Source organism: Alligator sinensis, unplaced genomic scaffold, assembly GCF_000455745.1.
Source record: "Alligator sinensis unplaced genomic scaffold, ASM45574v1 scaffold282_1, whole genome shotgun sequence".
NCBI lineage: Eukaryota > Metazoa > Chordata > Crocodylia > Alligatoridae > Alligator > Alligator sinensis.
Window position 1 is genome coordinate 717,642 of NW_005842380.1, and position 15,777 is coordinate 733,418.

At 48.1% G+C, this 15,777-nt stretch overlaps 1 protein-coding gene across 1 annotated transcript; it reads right to left on the reverse strand.

The window, feature by feature from the left end:
- Positions 1-2,361: 2,361 nt before the first annotated feature.
- SOX9 (SRY-box 9) lies at positions 2,362-7,864 on the reverse strand. Its single transcript, XM_006029469.3, has 3 exons — positions 6,893-7,864; positions 5,431-5,684; positions 2,362-4,718 (listed from the first exon to the last, which is right to left on the reverse strand). Exons 1-3 carry the CDS (start codon positions 7,321-7,323, stop codon positions 3,919-3,921), a joined length of 1,485 nt encoding a protein of 494 aa, XP_006029531.1. The 5' UTR covers positions 7,324-7,864; the 3' UTR covers positions 2,362-3,918.
- Positions 7,865-15,777: the final 7,913 nt, after the last annotated feature.

A 15,777-nucleotide genomic window follows, 5' to 3' on the forward strand; every position in this document is an offset into this window, starting at 1 on the left:
AAGAGTTATAGCTTGCTTGGTGCTACCTGGAGAGCGACCGCTCCTCTGCACTCCCACTGAATGGCAAGAGACAGCAAATGAATGCAATGGAGGCATAGCTCATAAGGGTTAAAATGCCTCCTATCAGTTCATCCAGAAGCCCGGAGACTCCAGAAAGACAAAGCAAAGAGCAGTGGCTACATGCCCTTTAATAAGCACTATTCCTAGTGACTTAGAGGCACGAGACATCGTGATAAAGGGGATGATGCATGCTCCGCTCTGCAGTGCGAGGCAGGGAATGATTTCATCGGTTCAGTGCAAATGACCTGAGCGTCCATCTGGTCTTGGAAACTCCCGGGTTATTCGTGCCAAGCCAAACAGAGTCAGATCGCTGCCCTCTCCCACCCCCGGCCCGGTGCGATAACTTTGCATCAGTGCAATATGAATCAGTTAACGCTGGCAAGCGGTCACGGCTTGGCATGAGCTGCAGTCAGGCCCAGCTCCGTCCTGGGAGGTAGGAAGCTCGTTGTCACCTTTCGGGGTACTCTGCTTACTGTCTAGAGGGGACATCCCCTGCTTTTTAATCACCTGCACTTCCCTGGGATGATGCCAAGGACTCAATTCGGTCGCTTTGCATTGCTTCAGTCGTCATTTCTTGTTTCACTTTTCTCCTTCTTTTTCGCTCTTTGGAAGAGGCAGCAGAAAAAAAACAAGCTCTTTTTAGAGGCCTGAGTATCTCGAGCACCTGGCAGCTCTGCAAGCGGAGAGCCCTGTGTTTATCCTCACAACAGACCCAGCCCAATGCAGTTACAGCCTCTGCTTTCTCCCCCTCACCTGAGTCAAATCAGCCTCAGCCTTGAGCTGAGATGATCCCGTCCTAGGGGATAGGATGGGATGGGAAGTCTCTGTCCTTCCCCCTCCTCCCCGCTTCTATCCTCAGCCACTTTTGCAACAGCTGGTCTCTGGTGCAGCTGCCTCTGTGCTGGTCCACCAAGCCTAAGGCTGCAAACTTGGATCCAAGAACAGAGCACAAGCCTGTGTGTGCCGTTCATCGGGTGCAATACTGTTTTGGACTTCACGGGGGGCTGCGATAGCCATGGCCCGGGCGGTCTGGTCCAGTCCAGTGTGACTGTAGCATACTGGTGTGGATGGGGGGCTGTTGAAGGCTCAACTCACCAAGCCACTTGCACGGACCCAGAGGAACAGACTTCCAGCCTGCAGCTTCCTCTGAGCAAAGTTTATTTTCTACCTATGGGGGACTTTTCCCCATCTTTAATTTTCTCTGAGCCTGATGAAGGACGTGTGAGCCTGAAAGCTTGCAGAAAAAGATCTGTTTTTTTGTGTGCAAATTTTTAGGTGGTCTAATAGAAGGTATCATCTCTGAACCAAGAGGTCTTGAGTTTTGCATTTCTTTGTGTCTCACACCAACACAACTACCAAATACATCCCTTTTTCCTCTAACTTTCCTGAAGCTGGCATCAGGAAGCAAATTAGACTTCTGCTCACCCGGCTAGGGATTTGATTCTGCCTATGCAAAGCAGGTTGAATTTAACGCACCTGCTTGACTTTGCTAGCTTTACATATGCAGCCGGGGCCCAGTTCAACCCAGTTAAGCAGGACAAAGCTCCAAGACCACAGGTAATCAAGAAAGGAGACAAAATTATATCAGTCACTGCAAAGACCCTTCCCTAGTTTCATAGTTGTTAGGGGCTGGAAGCTGGAAGGGACCTTTCACGTCATTGGGGCCAGCCTCCTGCACTTGGTCCCACTGTTGCAATTAATAAAACGCTTGGCACTATTTTCTTTAAACTTTTAATACAATGTATATTTATTGCAAACAATAATATCCAAAAAAAAAAAAAAAAAGGTAAGTTTCACAAAAGAGAACAAAGGGTCTGGCAAACAAAACTTACCTAAAGACAAAATATGATTTAAAATGACAGGTCTTTTAAGTTACAGAAATACTTTAAAAAGATCTGCTTTTATACAGAAATAGAGAGATGCCATATCATAAGAGTGCTTTAAGATTTTTTTTTCTTCTACTGAATCCCTAAAAAATGAAACAAAAACCAACCTGTTAACAAATATATCATTTTTTTAAATAAAAAAAAGTTTGCTGTCTTTTTTAAAAAGCAATCCTTTAACTGTTCAGCCACAGCGTCACCAATGTCAAATCTTCTCCCCACCTCAAAACAGCATCATCGAGGGGTGGGAGGCTAGAGAGTAAGATGATACACACATGCACATGTTTTGCCATTGGTGTCTTGTGTCTCATATATACACAAGCTTGTGTGTCCCGAAGAGCTGAGGCAGAAAACAAGGCAAATGATTCAGTGATACACTACATTTGCAATCTTTAGTTTGTACAAAAAAAAAAAAAAAAAGAACAAAAAAATTCCAGTTTATCCTTAAACAAAAGAAAAAAAACCAAAAGGAAGAGGACACGTTGTACAAACCTAGGACACAGATTCCAAAGGATAATAACAATAATAATAATAATAATAATAAAAAGAATTAAACAGATAAATAAAGAACGGGTTACGGTTTAGACCATAATTTAATAGGAGCCGTACCCTCCGCATAAGGTTCCAACAAATCTGAATCGGTTTTTAAAGGAGTTTGAACTGGAAGGGAGGACAATCTCGATGAAAAGAAAAGGCTTTTCTTGCAAAATAAATAATCTAAAAGGTGTCAGATGTCTCCAATGGGCTCGAAGAGCCTGAGCAAAGACCGCGTGAGACCAAGAGGCGGTGTGTACAAGCGCTGGATCAGGCCCTGACTGTTTGCACTCCAGGAACTTGGAAGGACCGGGAAGGCGATCCTCGGCTCCCAGCATCTGCCTCGCACATGGTGTCCCTATGCGGGAAGCAGAGGAGCTTTAGGGGGGCAGGGGACTGGCATCATCATCTGCTGCTGATCGTTGGTCAAAGTGTCAGACCTTAGCGTCTCCCCAGAAATCAGAGCTGCCTCCCTTCTCAGCCTGGTCTTTGTCCCAAAAGTGGGAGACTTATAACGATCGTGCAGGGACTTGGGGTGGGGGGCAACTATCCCAGGGCGGCTTTTAAGGCTTTTCAACAGCATTGCTTTAAGGCTAAAGGTCTTTAAAATCCAAAGTGAACACCTTCTCCTCCTGGATGCAATCTTTCCTTCTTAGTTAGAAAAATAAAGCCTGTGTTATTTATTTTTTAACCCCGATGCAACCTCACCTGGCATCTCCCAGCTGGCACGGCTGACTATAGCTAAGCCCGATGGTGATCACTTAACAGAGCTTTTTTTGTTCTGAGTTAACGCACACCATTTTATTTTCTTTTTATTCTTTTTTTTTTTTGCTTGTTTTTTAAAGAAAAAAGATGCTTATCTATACAAAAATACCTCTGACTGCCAGAAAAGCTAGGACTGTTCCACTAAGTGTCATTTTAGCTGTTGGAAAAATAAGAGCATTTAAAAAAAAATCTCTAAAAAATATGTATAAATCCCCTCAAATCGGTAACGAATCATACACAGTACATACTAAAAAATATTTAAAATAGAGAATATTCCTCACAGAGGACTCTGGGTTGTTTGTTTGCTTTTTTTTTTTTTTTTTTTTCATTTTTCTTTTCTTTTAATTACTGCTAAAAATCATTACAAAAGTCCAAACACAGGCAGATGAGTCGGCGGGGTGGAAATCTCATCTGTTTGCTCTCACCCTGGATGCAAGGTGAAAAGTCCAGTCCTTGGAAGGTCTGTACCAAGTTTTGCTGGTTCTCAGCAGAGTGGTCTGGCCACCTCCTGAAGGATGCTGTAGTGCAGAAGGACCCTTGTGTTTTCTTTTCTTTCTTTTCTTTCTCTCTCCCATCATCTTTAAGCTCGAGTGTCTCTTTCTTTTTTTTCTTGGTTTAAAGAGGGAAAGTCTGCGGAAGTTTTTTGCTTTTTTTGTCTGTAGGTTGTTCTTTGCCTCTATGGCCTAGTGAGCTGTGTGTAGACCGGCTGTTCCCAGTGCTGTGGGCTGTGGGTCTGGGGGATGGAGGGGACCCCAGAAGTGTCTGCAATGGGGGTGTACATCGGCCTCTGGGTGGGGTTCATGTAGGTGAAGGTGGAGTAGAGGCTGGTGCTCTGGCCGGCAGCGTGGCTGTAGTAGGAGTTGGAGCTCTGGTGGTCTGTGTAGTCGTACTGTGAGCGGGTGATGGTCGGGTAGGACGAACTGTAGTGCTGGAGGTTGAAGGAGCTGTAGTTGATCTGCTGCGGCGAATGCTGCTGCTGCTCGCTGTAATGGCTGGGGCTCAGCTGCTCCGTCTTGATGTGCGGCCGCTGCTGGGACTGCCCTTGCTCGCCGCTCAGGGGGGTCATCGTGTGCGCCGCTTGGGGCTGAGCCTGCGGCGGCGGTTGCGGCGGCTGCGGCTGCTGCGGTGGCTGCTGCTTGGACATCCACACGTGCCCGGCCCCGGTCGGGGTGGCGGCGGTGCTGCTGATCCCGTAGCTGCCAGTGTAGGTCACCTGGCCAGGCTGCCCGTGAGTGGCTGGGACTCCAGGGTGCCCATTCGGTGGGAGGTACTGGTCGAACTCGTTGACGTCGAAGGTCTCGATGTTGGAGATGACGTCGCTGCTGAGCTCCCCGATGTCTACGTCTCGAAAGTCAATGTGGGGCGGCTGCCGCCCTCCCTCTTGCAGGGGGCGTCCTTCTCGCTTCAGGTCTTGCTTGCCAGGCTGGACGTCTGTTTTGGGGGTCGTGGGTGGTGTCGGGGGGCCCTGGGACTGCCCTGGAAAAGGAAAGAGAGCGCAAGCCTCGGTGAGATGGCTGCCCTTCTGTATTGGCCCCTAGTCGCCCCGTATCTGGGATGCTGATGCGTCTTGCAAGCGAGCTAACACCAGCTGGTTTTATAACCGGGAGGTGTTGTATAACACTGATAACTCAGTTAATGCTTAACTCCTGATCTTTGGGGCCCGACAGATAATAACGCCTTGCTTGTGAAGGCAGTTGCATAGGGTAACACAAACATTTCCAGGTGTTGGGTATATAAATGCGATCGATAGCTGTGTCAATAGATCTCGGGGCGGGGGGGGAAGGAGTTACAGAGCTTTTCTGACCACTTGCAAAGTGGAGAAATGTGGGTTTTTTGAAAACAAAAGTGTGGATTGAAATGCCTGGAAGCCTGTTTCAATTCTCTTTTTAAGGCCTTGAGTAGGACAGCGTGCATGTGTTACATGGAAAAGGCAGCGGATGTGGTTTTCTCTGTGGGGCGCGTGTGTAAAAGTGCATTCACCTGTCTCTTGCTGAATCTGGTGAGTGTTTCTCTACAGACAGGTTGCATTTTAAGCCTGGTTACCAATGCAGACTTCATCTAGAGACACGCACCGTGCCAGCGCAGTCTGCAAGGACACGTGCATCTCCCTCTGGCTTCCTGACTGTGAGCATGCATCCCCCCTCCCCATCCCACCTGGGGAAGGCTGCAGAAGAGGCCCCGTATTTACCAGAGTGCTCCCCGGGGGAGTGCACCTCGCTCATGCTGGAAGAGGACTGCGGGGAGTCCGCCTGCAGGGCCTTGAAGATGGCATTGGGGGAGATGTGGGTTTGCTCCGAGCCCTCCTCCTGCTCCGACTGCCCGTTCTTCACCGACTTTCTCCTCCGGGGCTGGTACTTGTAGTCAGGGTGGTCCTTCTTGTGCTGCACCCGCAGCCGCTCGGCTTCCTCCACGAACGGGCGCTTCTCGCTTTCGTTCAGCAGCCTGGGCGAGAGCAGGGCAGTCGCAGGTTAGCTACCTCTCCAGCGTGGCACGGTGCTTACGGCACAGGGGCCCTCCAGCCTTCGCTCCCCCCGCGCACGCCCACGGACCTGTGTCAGCTCGCTGGGGCCCAGCTGGCTGCTGCTCCTCTCCCCAGCTGGGTGGTTTGCAACCCAACCCTCACCGCTGCACGAGTGACATCCTGGGAGCTTCTCCCTTCCCCTCCCAGCTCAGCACCTCTCCTCTTACCTCTAATCTCACTCTTTCGGGGGTACCCCTCCACTTCCCCCCTCTCCGACACCTGCTTCCCCACATTTTGGTGGCCAAACAAGACATAACAAAACTCCTGCCCTGTTTTTTTTCCCCCGTAGGTTTGGTCCGAGGTGCTTCCCCTTGGACGAGAAGTGCACACACACACACACACACACACACACACACACGGAGTCAATAGGAGATTAGATGACTAACCCCCTGGATGCCTCTGGGCACCGCCTCATGCAGTCCACATTTGCTCCGAAACTTTCCCCTTTTGCTTCAAACTCCTTATTTTTTTCCCCTGCAGTCACACACCGCGGGGCTCAGCCAGGTGACTCACTGGAGCTCTGCTTTCCCTCCCTGCTTGGTTTGAAAGGCTGGAGGAATTAAGCCATGCACGGCCGCTCTCCAGAGCCACACGCCCACCCAGGGGCTTGGCGGGGCATTGCCAGCTCTCCCTCCGCACCCCTCCCTGTTCCCACCCCTCCTGCCACAATCAACCCAGGCAAATCTGATGCAATCTAGAAGACCCCCCCGGGTCCTCCTGGAGCCCCAAACTCCCTTGTGTGGCTGGGCCTCTCATCCCCTGCAAGCTGCGGTGGGGGTCTCTACCCCCTGAACGTCTCCCATTGCATCTAGGGAGATTGCAGTCTCCCCCCTTGCAATCTCCCATTGCATCTCTACCCCCTGAACATCTCCCAAGGCCCCTAATTCACCTTGCAGGGGAAGAGGGGGTAACTCTGAAGCCAGCCTTCCATTGCATTGGGAAAATGAATGCATGCAAGAGCCGAAAGCTGGGAGAGGCAACAGGTCCCTGCTTTGCCTTCGCGCTCTTCCCTGCATGCTTTCCCCTTGATAAATAAGTTTGCCAACGCGCACACAGCACCCACACATATCCTAAAGCAAAAGTTTAGGGTCCGACACCATCATGCCCCCGCCGTTGGCCCCCAACTCACCTCCAGAGCTTGCCCAGGGTTTTGCTCAGCTCGGCGTTGTGCAGATGGGGGTACTGGTCAGCCAGCTTTCTCCGGGCCGCCTGAGCCCACACCATGAAGGCATTCATGGGTCTCTTCACGTGCGGCTTGTTCTTACTGGATCCGTTCACCCGGACCGGCATGGGGACCAGGGTCCAGTCGTAGCCCTTGAGGACCTGGCTGACAGCCTCCCTGATGCAAACGGGGAACTTGTCCTCGTCGCTGTCTTTCTTGAGGTCCGGGTCCCCCTTGGGGAAGGTGTTTTCTTGGGGCCGGGTGTTCTCCGTGTCCGATCCGGAGCCAGAGGGGCAGGGAGAGCCTGCAGAGTCATCCGACATAGTGGGGCTGGGGGCGCCAGAGATGCATTTCTCCTGCTCTTCTGTCATTTTCATGAAGGGGTCTAGGAGATTCATGCGAGAAGGTGGCAGAGTGGGGGCAGGATGAAAATCAAAGGGTGGGGAGAGGGGAGGGGGGAGGCGGGACGACAAAATAGTAGTAATAATAAGAGGCAAAGTCTTTGCAAACCAGCGGGAAGCCTGCTGGGGCTGGGATGGGGGAGAAAGGAGGGAGAAAGCGAGGCAGAGCTGGAGAGGAGGGGGGCAGGAAGGGGAAAAAGTTTGCAAGAGTTGGATTTGTTAACGGCAGCTCACAGGAGGAGGAGAAGAGACCACCGAGATGGGTCACAGGCGCCTGCAAAGTTGCAATCTGCTCTCAGGAACGTGCTCCAGCCCAGCTCTGGTGCTGCTGTGGGTAGTCAAAGTGGGGTGGGGGGGGAGGAAAAAAAATGGGGTGGTTTTTTCCCCCCCTTTCTCTCTCTGCCTCTCAGAAGAAGAATTACAAAAAGAAAACGAATAAAAAAAAAAAATAAAAAAAGAGAAAAAGAATCCTTAGTTTTGGCAAGTTTGAGGCTCCCGGTTGCACCCAGTCGGTTTCCAACCCAAATCTCCAACTCTCTCTGTGTCTCTTTAATAAATAGCCTCCTCTGCTAGTTCACCTTAGAAACTTTCCACCAATGACAGCCCTGCCCTTGGGGGCTGGCAAAGAGAGGATTGGCTGCAAGTTTTTGTAGGGTGGGGAGAGCTGAGCCCAGAGCTGAGAGCAGGGGAGGAAAAAAAACACTGCAAAGTTGCAGTGCCTGAGTTGACTCTTTGTGCCGCAGACTTTTGTGATACCTTTCCAAAGCGCCTTTCTTTTTGCTTTCTGTGGGGCTAGGTAGGTTGGGGTTGGTTGGACGCGATGGCTGCAGCGCTAGAAAAGCAACTTCAGGGGTACAAAAACACGGCATTGCCCAGGCTGCGCGCTGCTGATCTGCCCTGTTCCCTTGGCATGGCAAGGAGCAGAGCCGTTCTCCTTAGACGTAAATGGTGTTGCTCAGTTGTGCCTCCGGCCTTATTCTCCATGTCAGCCGGGAGGGGTGTTACGCTCTCACTCCTTCACTTTAAACCAACCTGGCTCCAAGGTGCGATGCCCGCCGGGTGCATGGTCCCTTGTGCCAGGTGGGGTTCGCCCAGCTGCGAGCGGAGGTTGGCAAAGTTTTGCAGCAGCTCTGTGCTGGGCAAGGTCGTTCAGGGGCAGGTCGTCTGCTTTGGGGCTGTCGTTTTAAACTCCTGCGTGGAGTTGGTGGCTTTAAATTCAGGGATATAAACCCTACCGAGCAAAAGGGGTTTCCCTCTTATGTTACTCTGACTTCATACAACTTTCTCTTTCCTCCCTGTAAGGAGCGGGTGTGCAACTTGTTCTCCGGCTTGATGATTTAAACAGTCTGTTTTGCACTAAGGAGTACTAGGGGGAAAATGCTATTTAGGGACACACAGATGGGCTTTCAGGTAGCAAGGATGGGGACGCTGTGGATTGCCTTGCTAACGTGAACAGAGAAGGGAATACCCGGTCCTGACTCTGCCTAGACCACCTCTGCAAAATCATGTCATAAAACATGACATTTATTAGCATGTCCCGGTATTTCAACCTAGATTTTCTCTCTCTTTCGCACCCCCCCCGGGAATAACTTGCGTTCTGCCAACTACAAATCTTTGCTTCTCTTTGAACGTGGAAGCCCGATGCAATTTGATTTCCCCTACAGCAAATGCTGAGGTTTTCTCCAAAAAAAAAAGTTTCGAATGCAGCTCTGATGGCTGGAGGGTTTCGGGGGCAGGTTGCTCTTGAACATACTTGTGTCTTAAGGGGTGAGCCCGCTTGCAGGGCATCTGGTGGGGGTTTCTGCCTACAGCTGGCACTCCTGACACGGACATAGCGAGGTTGCTGCTCGTGAGCTGGAGAGAATCAGAGCCCACCCACGAGAGAGAAGGGGACAATGACAGCAAGAGACTGGCATCATTTATTCTCATGCTAAGCCCGTGCTGATGCCTCATCCTTGTATCCCCACGCGCACATCCCTACCTTGTCTCAACCCCAGACCCTCTGCCGTTTACCTGGGCAATAGCAAATGCAACCCTCGAGGTGCTGGGATGCCACTTCTGCCCGGGAACCCCTGGCATCAGCAGCTGGCACGGTGCTCGGGCCCAGGCGGGCATCACCCAACGGGTCTTGCTTTGCTCTCGGCGCCTTTTCTGCACCTCATTTCGTCCTCCTGCTGCTTCTTGGGAATTTTTACCTTTGTAAACACCTTTCTTTTTTTCCCAGCGCCCGAGCGAAATTCTCCTTTTCGTACCGAGAGGGCGCCAAAAGCCCAGAAACTGACCCCAAACTTTTTGCTCCGGCAGCTCCCAAAGGGTTGGATGGATGGGGATGGGAGGGGGGGGGAGGATGAGTCTTCTTGCTGAACTGGGCTCATTTCTGATTGATCAGACTTGGAATTGTGATCTGCCTTATTTTATTTTATTTTTTACAGGATTCAGCAGTAAACGTTGCTTAGCAAACCCTGCGGGGCAGCTGATCCAAAGAGCTTTCCACCCCAGTGATCAGTGAACCTGACCAGCAAGGTATCAGACCAACATAACATTGGGCAAACACCTCTGTATAGTCACTTCTTTACCTTGGGGTGGGGGGAAATCTGCCTATCGAGTTAGTGGAGTGCATCTCCCCTTCTCCCCTTGCCTTGCACCCTTTTGTGTCCCTGCCTTGACGTTATATATTGTTTCAAGAGTTGTCTTCTTTCTAAAAGCCTTTGGGGAAAGCTCAGGAATGAAATGTGCCATAACTGAGCACTTTTAAACAGCATAATTATTTCAAGACTACCGTATTTTGCCGTGCCGCAGGTTTCTCGTGTCTCTGATTGATCACATTGTCATTTGCTTTGAGAATTGAACAATGGCACGTGTCATCCCTGAGAGCTAGGCTTAATTCGGTCTATACATCCAGTGCCCGTCTATATATCCAGTGCACGGGAATTTTTCTGCGTGTGGCTGTGCCTCTGCGTTAGGGAGTTTTATGCGATGCTTAGAAAGGTTGAGATCGCTTTCCAGGGCAATGGCAGGGACTTTATTTTATAGTTTGCTGCTGTACAGACTGAAGTTGTACAAGGAAGATTTCTGAAATAGTTGCCAAGCTGCTTAAGCTTCTCGTCCAAAAACTCAAACACAAGAAAGACAAAAAAAAATATTTCAAGGGCCCCCTCCCCCAAATTTCCCCTTTCACTTGGTAGTGAAATATTTTAGCATCTGCCTTCCTAATTGCAATCTGCTTTTTCATACAGCCTGTGGATCAAGTGTCACCGATGAAAACAAAGTTATCTCCATTCAGAATAGACCCTATCTTGTGGTAAGGAAGGATTAGAAAGAAAAATTAAGGGCTAAAGATGAGAAATGAATTGGAGCAAATGCCTGTGCTTCAGCTTTGCTCTCAGTCCTCCCCCCACCTCACCCGCACACAGTTTCTCATCTATTCACCTCTGCTGCTGCCAAAGAAGAAAGACAGATTTTTTTTGTGTGTGCAATTTTCCTTATAAAATACACAGTGCCTAATTCTGAATTCAATTCAAGCATTGCTGCTATTTCCCCCCCCCCCAAGTACTTTATTGAGACTGCTTCAGTTCACAGCCTTTGTCCTGTTCAACTGCATTGTCATGCTTGACGATAGTACGTGTGCGGGAACACATTATACTTTTCAAATCTGCATTTAATTTTGTGTTATTGAATTGGAAATCTCACTTGCAAAAAAAAAAGGGCATAAGGGGAAGGAGTTCTGAATCAACCCATTTCTAGAAGGAAATCTCCCTGCTAGACCCTTTCTGTCTCTGCTATCTTTCTCTCAGAGTTTTTCCTTGCAAATCTTTGGAAAGTAGTTATCTTTGGGTGAGTGAAAAGGTAAGTGTATGTCTTATTAGCAGAGTCTTTGTCATATAACGATAGCGGGGGGGAGTCAGAGCCAAGATTTTGTTGCAAAGGATTTTGCTTGTCTTATGTGTGTCTGCAACAAGAAAGCACGTTTTCTTGGAAATATTGGCTCTGCAAAATATTTAGCAGAGAGCAAAAAAAAAAAGGGAGACAGTGAGATTTGCATCAACAAAAAGTTCTGCCGTAGCTAACATTTAGGGGGACATTTTTTCCCTTACCCATTTACGACGGTTTTTGAACTATTATTATTATTTTTTTTACAGATATATAATTTGCCATGGGGACATCAAAGCAAAATCAGCCAATAGGTTGTTCTCATGTTAGCTGAACTGCCCTAGCCAAATGCTGGACAAAGATACCTGGGGGGAGAGAGAAAAGAAGGTGACAAGAGATTGTTCCCTGGCGATACTGCTGATTGGCAGAGATAAACACAAATAACTTGGGAGGATAATTGAGTTAATGAAAAATGTTATAATGAGAAGAGTTTTCATTCTGAAAGTCCATCTGGTGAAAGGATTCTGCCTTTTCATGACGAGAGACTCTCTCGCAACAAAAGACGGTGGCTTAACAAGTTTGAACAGCAAACAGGAGGCAGATGCAAAGTAGCTTTCCTTGTTATGCCCTCCTGCAAGTTTTTAGTTTGTGCCTCTTTTTTTCTATTAAATAAATCCTCTTCTACAGAATAGGTGCAAAAGTGGGCAGCCAAGTTCACTTTTTAAGTTGACAATTTCTCTTCTCGTCATCTTAACTTGCAGCAGGATGCTAGTTTTGTTTTCAGAAGTCGCATGATTTTACTATCGGTCTCCGGTCCGTGGTGCAGGCAGGCTCTTTAACCAGAAGAGAGTGAATTACATTTCTCATTTCGTCCCCCCTCTTCTTTGTGCTCATTCAGATCGTGTCGCTGCTGCCCAAAACGACAGCTCGCAGGCACTGAGCAGCGAGAAAGAGAGGCAGGCGGTTTCCTAGTGAGGGGGATCCTATCCATACGGGACGTTCAGAAGGATTTGTCTTTCAAACCCTACCGATATTTGCTGTGGCCATATTGACACGCATCAGATGTGTTTGCTGAGAGCTGGCTGCTGTTTCTGCATTGAAGTCAGTCGTGTTTTTATGAAGCTGTGCACGTGTGTGTGTGTGTGTGTGTGTGTGTGTGTGTGTGCGTGTGGAGGGGAGAGGACAACCCCCCCCTCGGGTGTTTTCCTTGAAATTTGAACAATGTCCATTTGTCATTTCTAAAGTCCTCATTCTCCCTTGCACTGCCTGATCCCCTCCTTGTCACGCTGCAAACCGCTCGTTTGCATCATTTCAGGTTGTGATGTCACCCGCGCCGCCTTGTGACCTCATCGCTGGATCCAAAGAGGCTCTTCAGTCGAACAAAAAGTCCTTGCTTCATAGGACAGGAAAGCCAGGGAAATGCTGCCTGGCTGTGTTGGTGCTGGGAGAAGTTTCCTCCTTTTCAAGTTTGCAATGGCTAATATTCATCTGTTGGGGCAGGGGCCAAAGCAGAGAGAATAGGCCTGTATTGCAACCCTTTTAAACATAAACCCCAAGAAAGTAATGTGAAAAAAACAACCCTCTCTCATCATGCTAGGAAGAGCAGTTATTATATTGATACAGGGCATAAAAGCCCATGCCCCTAACATCGTACCTCCTCGATTCCCCAGTAAACGGTAGGCCTGCACGATAACTGTCAACGGGGGAGTTCGGGGGGTGAAGTTTATTATTTGAAAGTTATCTACTCACTTCCCCCGCTTCTAGGTCAGGAAATGCTTTAAAATAAGAGATCTCTGTTGGGCTGAATGCATGCAAGGCAATGTCAGCAACTTCGACAGGTTATATGAGTTAGACGCCCAATTGCCCAAACAATAATAAAAAAAAGACTATGGGAAGTGTCCGGAAGACCGTTGTGAGCTGCGGTCGGCGCAGAAAGTCTTCATACGTTGATGCGAGATGGTAACAGGTTAGTCAGCCCATCTTACTGGGATTGTACTTAGGGAAAAAGATCTTACATCTCCCCCATGACCTTTGCCATTTTGCAAGCAGTAAATCATTTCTCATAATGCGCTTTCTTTTTTGGAAACAACACAGCAGAAACAATACCACTTTGGCCTAAAGGGGCTCAAAGTGAAAAGCTCCCGCGATTCTGCGCATGCACCTCGAAAGGCAAATTTGGGGCGTGCACACTCAGGTGAGCACTGGGCACAGCCGGGGTGCCCGGCGTCAGAGTTGTGCAAGGCCCTTGTGACGCTGCTGGGCCAGCGCGGCACGACGGTATTGGAGGGCCAAAGAGATCGGTGGCTGGGAGTGATTTGGCAGAGGAGCGGCACATGCATCACATCCTCTCTTAGCAAAGCCTAGTGCAGTCTAGATCCAGTCCAGCTCAGCAAAGTTTCCATTTCTTCCATCTGGGTTTCTTAAATGCCTTATGCCACTTTCTAATTTGCCTTTTCCCAGAAGTCTATGTCTTGCTTAAAAATGCAAGAGCCAGTGAGTTGATAACGGCTTTGGAGCAGGATTATGGTGCATTTTGGACATTTTAACAAGAATTTTTGAATCTTTCATTTTTGATTTAACCAGAACTATTCTTTAAAAAAATTGCTTGCTTGCTTGCTGTCTGCGTGTCTGTCTGGCTAGCTATCTAGTCATCTCACACAGTAATACACGGCCCTAAAAAGCTGCCGCTGATAAGCTGGGGAGGAAACACTGTATATTGCTTGAAGTTTGCAAATCATGACACATGAAAGCCAGTTTTTTTTCCTTCGCATTGCAAAGAAAAAGGAGAGACTGAGGATCCCAGGGAGATTCCCTGAAAGACATTTAGGCATGTGATGTTTTAATTAATCACTGCACAAGCTTGCCTCATTATACTTGCCAGGTGGACTAAAACTAATCACTGTGCAAGCAAGCTTGCCTCGTTATACTTGCCAGAGAGAATAAAACACAAAGATCTGGCGAGGAAGGCACTGAACAAATCGGGATGGTGCTGCGATAAAAATATTTAAACTTCTTTTAAGGTCTGAATTTGGTGGGCCAGTGAACCGGGCTGTTCCTCTTTGCTTTATATATTCAATACCTAAGCATGGATCCTCTTTGGGAACTAGCATCTGTCTAACTAAAATGGATAGTTGCTACTGAAAAAAACCCAACTCTGAATACGAATTTACTTAGGGCAAGGTTCTGCTTGCAATGAGTGGGATCAGCTTTCATGCTTGAATCTCCCAGTTGCAAGCACAATAGTGGTATCTGGTCACAAAGATTTTTTTTTTGCTCCAGGCCACTGGTTAGAAAAGTTTCAATAACCAGGAACAGTAATAGGGGAAAAATAGATAGGGCTTTTGAACCAGACAGTGGCTGATCCGAGAGTTTGCTGAGCTGTTAACTCCCAGGAAGGGCCAAACACTTTGATTTATTCTGTCTTGCATGTCCGAGTCGAGGTGAGGACATTCGATTAGTCCTCTAGGATTTTGAACACCAAAAAGTTCCCGGGCAGGCTTTACCGTAGCAAATACATATAACCTCGCTGTTATTTTTCTGCTCCCGTTCCTACAGTTCAAAACCACCGTGCTCAAATTCATAACTTGCAAATGTTTTTCTCTGAAGGTTAGTGAGTTTTTCCCTCCCCCAAATATAGCCTGCAACAAGATTTGAAAACTTAGCGAGTCGAGAAAGTCCATTGGGCTCCCTTATCAGAGTGGAAAGGGAACACCCTTGTAAAAGGAGGTTTTTATTCCCTGCGTAGGGAAAGTGAAAAGATTTTGCAAGATGCACCTTAACCTGTTAGAAAATATCTTTTCATTTCTTCTTTCGTTTTTCGGTGGTCTGGGCACACGCCTTTGTTCCTCTCTTGATGTGGACAATAGATACTTTGTTCTGAAGAAGGTCTCAAAATGTGATCCAAATATGCTACGGGGCATAAGAAACAATCCCAAAATAGCCATACGCAGCCTTCTGTTAGTTCAGAGCAATGAGCTTTGCAAAAGCATCTGGGAGCTCCTTTTTTTAACATATACTGATCACACTTCAGCTCCTACCTTGGCGAAGATGTTGGTGAGAGATGAATAGAGAGCTGCTAATGTAACCAAGCGCGTTTTGAATCTCTTTCTTAGAAACCAAGCACAGAAAAAGGCAAGGCTCTGGGAATGAGGGCCAAAGACCTAGGCTGAAACTCATAAAAATATCGAGATCTCTGGGAGAGAGAATAGATGCTTATCAAGCAGCCTGTAGTTCATTAAAATCAGCTTTAAATCTTAGTAGCGCAACGTAAGCGCTATCCCGTTTCTGATTTCTGCTGGGTTTCATTGGGATTTAACACGTTCCCAGCATTTGGATCCCTCCTTTCTGTGCTATCAGCGTCTGCTGCATGTTTGCAAGGACACGGCACGGTTGGTTCACTCGCAGCCTGTTGCCTTGTCCCCGATCCCTAGCAAAACACCATCTGCACCGCTGCTAAGGTCTCCCTATAAAAATGCTTACGAGCTTTTAAAAATAAGTAAGATTGTTTCGAAAGACATAAAACTGTACTTCAATGAAAAATATCCATCGGCACAATAATAAATCCTGGCGGATTCATTTTTT